General features: G+C 41.8%; 1 protein-coding gene and 1 long non-coding RNA gene across 3 annotated transcripts; one reads left to right on the top strand and one right to left on the bottom strand.

Annotated features, from left to right (window-relative positions):
- Window positions 1-1,952: 1,952 nt before the first annotated feature.
- On the bottom strand, window positions 1,953-4,260 carry LOC136456748 (uncharacterized). The gene is made up of 3 exons (XR_010759519.1): window positions 4,129-4,260; window positions 2,741-3,350; window positions 1,953-2,659 (listed from the first exon to the last, which is right to left on the bottom strand). It is a non-coding gene; the product is annotated as an uncharacterized lncRNA (long non-coding RNA).
- LOC136456746 (uncharacterized) lies at window positions 4,155-10,689 on the top strand. Of its 2 annotated transcripts, none has more exons than XM_066456701.1 (12): window positions 4,155-4,222; window positions 5,641-5,721; window positions 5,811-5,981; window positions 6,453-6,518; window positions 7,049-7,117; window positions 7,626-7,742; window positions 8,097-8,308; window positions 8,402-8,492; window positions 8,612-8,680; window positions 9,646-9,737; window positions 10,168-10,231; window positions 10,445-10,689. In XM_066456701.1, the coding sequence occupies exons 2-12, from the start codon at window positions 5,686-5,688 to the stop codon at window positions 10,547-10,549; spliced, it is 1,092 nt and encodes a 363-aa protein (XP_066312798.1). In that variant the 5' UTR covers window positions 4,155-4,222; window positions 5,641-5,685; the 3' UTR covers window positions 10,550-10,689. The 2 variants fall into 2 exon arrangements, with proteins under 2 accessions (XP_066312798.1, XP_066312797.1); XM_066456700.1 differs by lacking the exon at window positions 4,155-4,222 and adding an exon at window positions 4,491-4,704.
- The last annotated feature ends 116 nt before the right edge of the window (window positions 10,690-10,805 follow it).

Below are 10,805 nucleotides of genomic sequence, written 5' to 3'. Positions count from 1 at the left end.
ATCAATACAATACACCAAAGACACAGGACGTAGAGTATTACGTCGATCAGATGGCCCGAACCTGTCTAAATTGCTATCTCTGCGCCTTGTGTCACCATCTGGTTCCTGTTCACACGCACCTCCACCGATCAATCTACCATCACGGAATACCCCTCGATGGACTGCTGAGCATCTTTTGTCGACAGAAATGGATCGAATAGAACGGGTTTCCCATTCGCCCCCAACCTCACCCGTCCCCAACGCACTCCCATCAGAAAAAAATGTTTGCAACATCCAACAAAGCGCAATACGAGGTGAAACATCAGAACAAGTCTACTATAACATCAGAACAAGAGCAACTGCAACAATACAACAAAGCTACTGCAATATGAGATGCAACATCAGAAAAATACTAATGTAACAAAGAAAAATTACTTGTTGCAACAGCAAACCAAAGCTGTTGTAACAACAGAAACAAAAAGCGCAATACGAGATGCAACATCAGAAAAAAATACTAATACAACAAAAAAATTATGTGTTGCAACAGCAAACCAAAGCTACTGCAACAACAGAAAACAAAAGCATAGTGCGAGATGTAACATCAGAAAAAAGATCAATGCAACAAAGAAAAAAAACTTGTTGCAACAGCGAAACAACACTACTGCAACAACAGAAACAAAAACGCAATACGAGATGCAACATCAGAAAAAAAGACTAATACAATAAAGAAATATTGCTTGTTGCAACAACAAAACGACGCTATTGCAACAATAGAAACAAAAGGCGCAATGCGAGATGCAGCATCAGAAAAAAACTAATACAACAAAGAAATATTGCTTGTTGCAACAGCAAAGCAAGCCTACTGCAACAGAGCTCATCGGAACCCTAGCCACCGCCGCGTCCCTCAGATCTAGATCTAGAGGAGGAGTAGGAGGAGGAGAGCTCAAATCTAGATGAGGAGGAATGAGAGGAGGAGGACTTAGATTCAGAGAAGGACCCACCTACCTCATCGGAAGCTGTCGCCGTCACCCTCCTCTCCGGTTGCATGGAGGTCATAGAGCGATGAAGCCACCGCTGTCGCGGCATAGAGGTCATGGAGCGATGAAGCCGCTACAACGCATGAGCAGAGCGAGAGAGTGGAGGAGCCGAGAGGAAGGAGAGGGCAAGAAGAGCAAGAAAAGTGAAGCACGTGGACATGGGATGGGGATGGGGAGGGCGTTGAGCGGGCGAATAAGATGAGGCGCCGGTCAAATTTTTTTCTGACTTGCGTCCGAAACCTCAGACGTTCTAGTAGGAGCATTTGGCTAAGCGCACCGCTCCTTCGCTAAAGCAACCTATAACACAAGGCATGGCCCACATGGCCCATCGCCCTGTACAAGTCGCTTACCTTGGAATGTTGCCGCCAGCCGCCTATATTTCGATCCCTAGCTCAACGAACAAACAAATCTGCCGCTGCCACCACCGAGCGTGGACTGCGCCACCGTCTCCTTCTTGTTCGATGAGCTCCTCGTCGATTCCTTGTAGCTATGAGTGGCCATGGCCTAGAAGCATCCATTTGAGCTATCATATGCCATATCTGGTAGCCCAAATAGCCGGATTTGATCTTGGCATGGCTGGCAGCTAGGGTTCGTCGCCTGTTCCCTCCACTCCATCGAGGTCTTGTTCTGTCCACCCCCATCGCCTGTTCCCTCCATAGGCATGGCAGGTTGCTTTGGTTCTTCCATGTGTAGAACGTGGGTGATAGAGGAAGAGGAGGACAAAGATGATTTTCATTTGATTGTTGATGACGACGACTTGGAGGTACTGGAGTCGTTCGAGCTCGAGAATGTTGGCCCCTCTCGTCATAGACGTCGTTTCGATGGTCCACCAAAGCAGATACGACAAAGGGATCATGCGGTCGGGGATGCGAGGATCCGTGCTGACTACTTTGGTCCCAATTATTAGTAGTACATCACAACAACATGGGTTGACAATTATTAGTAGTACAACACAGCCACTGCAAGGTTGCCTCAACTAGGACAATCCTCAATGCAACACATTACAACACTAGTTTAAGGGTCTACACTGTCGTCTACGTTGGCACCAATGTTCTTTAGTATCTCTTGTTGTTTCTTTTCACAATACTTGAGAAGGCGCGGAGCACACTTGTCCAGATCAATCCCGAGGATGCGCTCTTCCTCGTGTGTTTGTAGTATGCCAGCTTTGTTACGCATGATTCGTAGTTTCTCTTCCTCAATTGCTGCCATGTTCTGATTGTGTTGGCGCACCTCATCGTACCTCTGTGACTCGATGGCTGCCATTTGCTCATAGCGAGAGCCTTTCTTCGCATTTTCTTCTTGCCATATTGAAATCTTTTGTATCAACAGGTCCTGCAACTTTGAAACATACTGAGATGAATCTGACTGGGAGGAAGAGGCTGATTTCTTAGCTTCTCTTTTAGCTACATCCCTCCCCATAGGCCTCTTGCTCCCTGAGTACTGAGAAGACGGTGTCTCCGGGTCAAGATCGATGTTGGTGGCGGCTGTGGGAATGTGATCGGCTATTGCATCGTCATCTCCAGGTCGTGCCCCTCTGATGTTGAGCTGCATCCACTTAGGCTCGTCCTTAAGCAAATCCCAGCAATGCATGTAAAAAACAGGTATGGTTCGATGTCTGTAAAGTTAGCTAGAGCTAAAGAGGTCTGCAAAAAGGTACACAATGTTAGAATTATGAAGCAAACTGTAGTTGAAACCAAATACCAATAACAACTTGTCTCCCTCACCTTATATGCATCACTCATCCCGCTCGGGTTGTCTCGAAGAACATTTGCCATGTGCCCTGCAAATTTACTCGCTTCAGCCTTGATAGTTTCCCAACAACTCTGCAGCGATCTAAAACTTCTCTCAGGAAAGGAACTCCTCTTTTTATTGTACTAGCTTGTAATTCTAGCCCAGAACCCCTCCTTCTTCTGCCCTGTGTTTATAATTGGGTCACAACTAATTTCCAACCATGACTTCACAAGGAACACATCTTCTTTTGGGGAGAAGTTTGATAACTTGCTGCGACTAGGTACAACCTTGCGTCGTCGATCAGCTGCCATTGATGCTCCTTCCCCATCACCTTGACTCTCTTTCATTACTGCCTGTTCAACACTCTTGACCGTTGCAGCGATAGGCTGATTTTGAGCATGGGGTGCATGAGATGGTGCTGGAGTTGGGAGTGGCATGAACCCTTGGTTTAGAGCTGCGGTCCACCCTCCCTAGGAAAATGGCTACTACTGAGCAGATGGTTGCAACCCTGGGTTCCACCCTCCATAGAAGCCTGGCATTGGAAGACCCCGACCAAAACCAGTAATGTCGTCACCAGCTTCATCACAATTATTATGATTTATCCTGCAATAACATGAAGTAAATGGTACAATGAGTATAGCAGAAGAACATCTGAACTCTTTAAGCAGCGGGTGTGCTGGTCCTAGAATTTCTAAATTAGCATAGCATATTTGCTCCCTTTATCTTAATGAATGACAGAACTCTTGCTCTATTTTAAAACATGAAGAAAAGACTGCAAGATTCTAAATCTATAAACATATCATGGAACAAATTCATATAAATAAATGTTACAAGCAGGAGTAACAAAATCAATCAAAACTTCTGATGTTTCAGATAACTAGAAGAAGAATTACTTAGCACTAGACCAGAATCAACCGAATTGATGGCAAACCATTTAAAATTCGAGTTGGGATTAGAACTTCCGTGTGATGAAATATCTAAATTATCGATTTGCTGCTCATTAGAACATGGCCAATTTAATTCCCCAAGAATCCAAACTCCTCTGTTCTGAGGCTGAATATATGGAGAAAGTATCACACAGACGTGTCGGAGACGAGTGAGGTGACAGTGCTGGAGGCCGAGCGCCGCGACGTTGCCGGGGGGCGAGCGCGGCGGCTCGCAGTGGGGCCGACGGGGCCACTGCGGCGGGTCGCAGCGGCCATGGTGGGCGAGCGCCTCCAGATCTAGAGGCTGCACAGTCTATCACCCTGTTCGCTTGTTGGTTTTGTCAGGCTTATTCAACCAGTAAACAATGTTTTACTTTCACAACGAATCAGCATCAGTCAATCTAAACCAGTTCAGAAACCCACTAGCGAACACGCCGTACAGGGATAGTGATTACCTTCTCTGCCGATGGCGAATGGGCGACCGCGCTATAGAGCTCTCCTCCGAGTCCGTCCACGCCCACCTCAACTCTCTCCGCCGCCGCCGACAGGGTGAGTGGCGCTTCTCGGCCCCCTTTGCTGACCCGTCCCTGCACTCTCCGTCGAGCACTGCCTCCTCCTCCCCTCCGCCCCCAACGTCCTCGGATTTGAGGGAGGCCGTCGGCTTCCCCAAGATGCCATCGGGAGGACGCGGACATTTCACGGGGCTGCCGCGAGAGGAGCGGTTGCTGCAGTGGAGAGGACGGACGCTGGGTTTGTAGATTCTCGGTAGCGAACGAAAGAACCAGGGAGCAGATAGAGTTATGCGGTGCGGAAATCTGACTGTATATTTGCAGTTGTGGGCGGTTCGGAGCTGTGCGGTGCGGACAGCCTTGCCGTTAAGCCATCCCTACCTTTGTCTCGTGGTTCTTCCGTGCCGCTGCCGCCGCGTGCCCTTTTCCTCTTCCTCTCTCTAGTCGCGACGACTGGGCCACCGCCGCCGCCGCCCTACGCCAGGTGCCTCGGGGCCTTCGCTGGTGATAAGCACCCAGCAAGTACGCCTACCCCTTCTCTTCCCTTCCTTTACGTGGTTCTGTGCGACCGAGCACCCAAACTCTACCTTGAGACATCTGCATTCGGATCTGTTCTATAATTGTACTCCGTAGTATTATGCCTACTAGCTTCAATTTTTCTTTTTACAAAAATTATCGGGTGTACTGTCTTTTATTGTCCTCCACTCGACTGTGATTGCTGCAGCAGCCGTAGGCAGAGGGTTACTGTAGTTTGTAGCAAAGACTTACGACTCCAACAGCCGCAGCCGCAGCAGCAGGTGACGATCAGGCTCTGCAATACATGCGGGTTTAGGGTTTAGGAATTCTGTGTTGTTGATTAATCTGGCTACAATTGGATATTTAGCTAAGTATATAGATGAAAGGTGTTTAGTAATTTCCAAGATGGCGTGTGAGCTAAACACCCAGTTAGCTACAGCGTTTTTGGCTACTGTTAGCAACACAACTAGAACATGGTATAGTTTATAGTCACATAGAGATGAAGCTTGAGATGAGCTTGTGGATTTTATTTGTTACTTGTTGCTTGCTTGTTGTTTTGTTACCAGTTCAGCTGTTCAGGCTTCATGGCAGATGATATAATGTTTTGACCTATCTATCGAAACAATGACTTCTGCTTGGTACAGTGCTGGCATTTTAACTAGGATTTTACATTGGATCTAAAGAAAATTGTTTTGCATCACTTATGTTTTTGTATTCTAGACTAGATAGATGTCTGATTTATCTACTCCATAATACACACGGTTATTTCTAGCAATGGTTTTATCTTAGTTCCATGTACTGTGCTGTAACTCTGTGAACTTCCTTATTGTTTTTCGTGCTTGTTTATTTGACTGAACTTTGCCCATATCTTAAATAAGAAACTTTATTTTCACAGATTGGCTATTTTGGCTGGAAGTTGTTACTAATTTCTTTTTTGTACAGAACACTTTATCCGCTACAAGCATTGAAGAGAGTGATATTCCAAGCATGTCTTCACATATTGTGAACTCGTCTCAGGATGAGGTAATGACTTTTTCCGGATCCATACACCAAACCCACTTGCTAGTTGCTGCTGCACATGTAACACATGTCTTCATTTTCTTCATTGATAGGCGAAGAAATGGGTGAAATTTTGCAGTGATTTTACTGCAAGTGATGGAAAACAGCACGCATTGCTTGATAATCTGAATCAGGATTTGTCCCAGAAGTCTGTACTACTGGGTGATGGTTTTAAAATATCAGCTGTTGATAATGATGTGTTTGCAACTGTTCATCCTTTTGTGGTATGATGATGTAACTTTATCATTTATTTTTGCAATGGTTCAACCTTCATCAAACGTCAAATCTGCCATTCTTTTGCTCTCTCTCTCTCTCTCTCTCTCTCAACCTATGTATTTTAGACCAAAGACCTCGGTCCATCTTTACTGAAAGCTTAATAAGTACTAATTCTATGTTCTTGTAGACATTTTATAATTTGGTAGAAGTAATTTTAGTGAAAACTGTGGCTAATGCATTTTCGCATACAAATTGCAAAAAGTTTTAGTGTTTTACCACACATATTCCAAAGTGACGAAAACATCTACTTTTGTAACTGGGTGAGTATTAGTCCTTTTTGTTCTAAGTGGGGTTAATAAGGTTTTGTTTGAAATGTTATGTGTTTTGATGTATACTATTTTCCTTCTCTGTTCTTGTATCTTATGTTATAAACAAATGTTGCAAATTTGTTAAACTTGTAGTTGCCTTGCTTGTTTCAGATTCGTGTTAGTGACAGCGAGTTGCCGAAATATCCACATGTATTGCGGTGGATGGACTACATTCAGGTCTAAGATGAACCTTTCTTTTTTATTCATACTGAATCATACTATCTGTTGCCCATATGAAATATGTGTTCATCTGTAGAACGAAAGGATCAAATGAATATATAATCTTGTCATGGTTCCATGTGTTACTTGCCTTTATAATTTCTTTTCAACTCAACAGTTGAAAACGAGGTCCACATTAACTCTTCGTATCCCCGGACCCTATGGTTGTATTCTTGGACTGTTCACTGTTGACTATTCTGTAATATTATTAATTTATCATTTCAGAGATGCTTCCTCTCACTTCTGGACTCCTCCCAACAATATTTGAAGCCAAAATTAACCGTTGTAATATATTGAAAGTGCAAAAGTACAGTGTTGTCTGTTATGATATGCCAGTGATTTTGTACTGGCAGAAGTCTTTTGTTGTTGTTTTTTTAACAAAAACTACCATCTGTAATTAAAAGGATTCTCATTGATGCCATCTTTCATTTTCCTCTCTGGGAGCACTCACTATGGTTTCTCACGTCAATCTTTTCTATCTGATGCAGAACACTGTTGGTTCTGGTTCAACTTTGCAAAAGATAAATGTGGTCAAGTCTGTCTTTGATCCACCTTCTGTAAGTAACTTGTTGGGCATGTGCTGGAAATCTTTTATTCTCTTGTCATACTTATACAACTGAATTCCTTTATTTTACCTGATTTCAAGTTGAACTGGAAATTATGGAAGCTCAACTTTTTCTTCCTTGAATATGCTGGAGAGCTGTGTATCATTGCATTGAGGGAGGTTTTAGAAATATACCCATCCACACTTAGTTGGCGTGCGTGCTGCGTACATAGGGAAAGCACTACCAACAAAACACTCAGCCACTACACCCTAGGAATCAGAGCTCTGTTTACATGTTGCTTCTGTTTAGTGTTTAAAATTTATGTATGTGTCTTCCTGCTTTGTTTGTTAAATTTGTACCTTCTCATTCTGCATTTGGTACAAAATTGCTTCAATGCTAATATGGCACTAGTAAAATATCCACTGACATGTATGTATTGGTCATCTTCAGAACATTTGTCGGAAAAAGGTTGTATTAAGATATTTGAAGTAATTGTACCTTTCCTTCTTCTGTTTGGCAGCATCCAAAGAAAGCTGATAAAGGAGATGCTGAATCAAGTTCGAAGAAAGCCATTTCTGGACAGAAGACTGCTGACAAGTCAAATGGAAGTGCTGACTCAAAGAAACCTGCAGGGGAGGTAATTTGTTTTGCCATCAAGCAAATTCTCGTTACTTTTCACACTTATCAGCACTTCTGGATCAGTACTTGGAGATATTTGCTGGATCATGCTGGCCTCAGTATTGCAGATTAAGTTCATTGCAATTTTATGACTATGTAGTTACATGTGCACTGTATCACAAAGTTTGATGGGCTGTAAATTTGCTACTCTTATTGTTTTCTACTAGTTTATGACACGTTTGGTCATTTACAGTTTTTTTGATAGCATTGCTGATTTCATGTTCAAACACCATTTATTCTGAGTGACTACTGTCTTCTACAGTTGCCCTTTTTTTTTTATAAGCTTGTGGTTTCCTTTCTTTGTTGACTTTAGACTAAGCCTCCTGAAAATAAGGAGAATCCTACTGCTGCGGGGAACAACAAAACCTCTGGGGAGAAAAAGAAAGAGAAAGAGAAATCAGCAGGAAAAACAGCAGAGAAAGCTCCAGAGAAAGTTGCAGACAAGGAATCAGAGTGCAATATCAGTATCCTGAATATACAGGTTGGCCTTATCCGTAAAGCATGGAAGCACCCATCTGCTGACAGGTGCTGTATTTTCACTCTTCTGCAACACTTATAATTTCTCTCAGTACTTCTGTTGTAGTATTCAACCTAACATTTTGATTGATGACTGATCAGCCTTTTGGTTGAGGAGATAGATTTGGGAGATGGTAATATGCGTCAAGTTGTTAGTGGTCTTGCGAAGTACTGCAGCCCGGATGATCTAACTGTGAGTAGTTAGCTGCAAGAAGGAACTCAAATTGTTTTCAACCATTTTTTATCTCTCTTAAATTGTTTGACTTATGCTGCTGTGTTTTGCTATAAACACCTGTCATTTTCCTCTTTCAGAATCGGCATGTTGTCTTGATCACGAATGTGAAGCCTGGGAAGCTGCGGGATGTTATGTCTGCTGGATTGGTAAGTCGTTTCTATTATAATTGCATTTGTGTAGCCCAGGAAAACAAATTTGGTTGTTATTAGGCTATTTGGTTTATTGAAATTTCCCAAAATACTACTCTGTCCATTTGAAGTTACAAGGCATTTTACACATAAACCAATAAAACATTCAGAATGACTACCCTACCTCATTATTATATAAAAAGACTATTTAATGTATGGTTGTAAGGCTGATGTAAAGTTAAAAGTGAAGTAATTATCTGGGGTAATATATAAGGAAGAACTCATGCATTTTGCATTGGAATAAGATATTTCTTGTATTTTTTTTTTCTCGAACACAAGAGAGCTCGTATCACTAAATTAAGAAGGTAGTCTTCTAAGAAGACTCAAACAAAGCCCATTAGGTCATGGTTTTACATTAATGATTAGCTGGTAGAAATATCCCTTGTATTGTGAACATAATTATATGCCCTAATAATTTCTATTGGCTGGAGTACCATGGTGAACTACAAGTTTCAAACAAGTCTTACTGTTGCCTAACGCTAGAAATAGGTAACTTAAAGGTGTAGCTTCACTAAAGAAAGTTTAATAAAGTACTCCCTCCGTTCCAAATTATAAGTCACTTTGACTTTTTTGGTTCATCTATTTTGCTATGTATCTAGACATAATATTATATCTAGATACATAGCAAGATGGATGTACCAAAAAAGTCAAAGCAACTTATAATTTGGAACGGAGGGAGTAATAAAGAGCTCTATAAATGTGAACTTGAAATGTTTATCATGTAGTAAAGTTTCTGAAGTGGAACACTGGGTGAGTCAATTATATCTCTTCTGTTATATGGTTTCACAGTATCTTGTTATCTTGTCAGCAGAGTAGTACCATTGAACTAAAGTTTCTTAACTCCTGGTCCAAACTGTACGTGCACTTCTGTTATTGGGAGGTCTTTATTTAGATGTTCGTTTTGGCATCAATCTTCTGCCCAGGTCCTGTGTGCTTCAACTGAAGATCATACTGCTGTGGAGCCTTTGATTCCTCCAGAAGGAGCCAAGATTGGAGAACGTATTTCATTTGCTGGGTCAGTATATAATCTATTTAAATGCTCATTTGTGCAGTTAGCATTTATATTCTGTCTAGCTGTCCTGATTTATACTCATGAATATGTTAGTCAAGCTGTAAGAACTTAGTTTCTCATAAGAACAATGTTTATAGAACTTACGAGTGTAATCTGAATGAACTCATGCATGAGTTTTCTTTTGCTATATTAGGAATCGCATATTGTAAGTCAGCTTGATTCACATTTTGTTTGGGCTCATGGTATCTTGTAGAATAAAGACCTTGTATGCTTGTGTTCACTTCTGAAATAAAGGGTTTATCGCTCTTTTCAATTTTATTATTTGAGTTGTCTCTCTGGGGCTATAATTTGTATTGCCCTGCATTTTAACAACAATCTTTTTTACCAGTTATGTTCTGGTTGTTTTTTTAATTAAATTGTTATCCGCGTGTAGGTTTGATGGGAAGCCTGAAGATGTTCTAAATCCAAAGAAAAAGCAGCTGGACAAGACTACCCCGGTACATTTCTATGACCAATTTGATATGATGTAACATCATTGTCATTGCCTCATTGGATGTTCATGGCTAACGTAACATACTCAGTTATCGGATCCTGACAATTCAAATACCATGTTTGTTTTTATTTGATGAATGATGTCGCTTATTCCTATATATACTGTGCAAAGTTTACCACTATGACTATGGCGCTAACTTCATTGTTTATGCATCCAGCATCTTCGTACCGACGAGAATGGAATTGCTACATTCAAAGGTGTACCCTTTACTACATCAGCTGGCCCATGTAGATCTTCGATTCGCAACGGAAATGTTAAGTGAGCCATTAGACATGGTTGCATAGATTGACGTCAATTTTATGCAGGGTGTCTGTACCATTTTGTCATACATCATGTTTTGCCCATATTTAGTGTTGCTAAATTTGAACAGAGTTACACTATCTATAAGCAATTTTCTACTAATGGTTGCCCCCCCAGAGTTTGCTTTTGAGTATACACTATCACACACAAATCAAATATCCTTGAGTCGCACAGGTGCGGTTTCTGTGTTGGGCAAGATATCTGGGGCCGCAAATTTT

Source organism: Miscanthus floridulus, chromosome 6 (assembly GCF_019320115.1).
Source record: "Miscanthus floridulus cultivar M001 chromosome 6, ASM1932011v1, whole genome shotgun sequence".
NCBI lineage: Eukaryota > Viridiplantae > Streptophyta > Magnoliopsida > Poales > Poaceae > Miscanthus > Miscanthus floridulus.
This window is presented reverse-complemented; position numbering and strand designations above follow the sequence as displayed.

Bases quoted from the DNA above. Each gene is read 5' to 3' on its own strand.
- LOC136456746 (XM_066456701.1), top strand. From the start codon at position 5,686: ATGTCTTCACATATTGTGAACTCGTCTCAGGATGAG. The intron at 5,722-5,810 runs GTAATGACTTTT...CTTCATTGATAG, and splicing joins TGAACTCGTCTCAGGATGAG to GCGAAGAAATGGGTGAAATT. The intron at 5,982-6,452 runs GTATGATGATGT...TGCTTGTTTCAG, and splicing joins CAACTGTTCATCCTTTTGTG to ATTCGTGTTAGTGACAGCGA.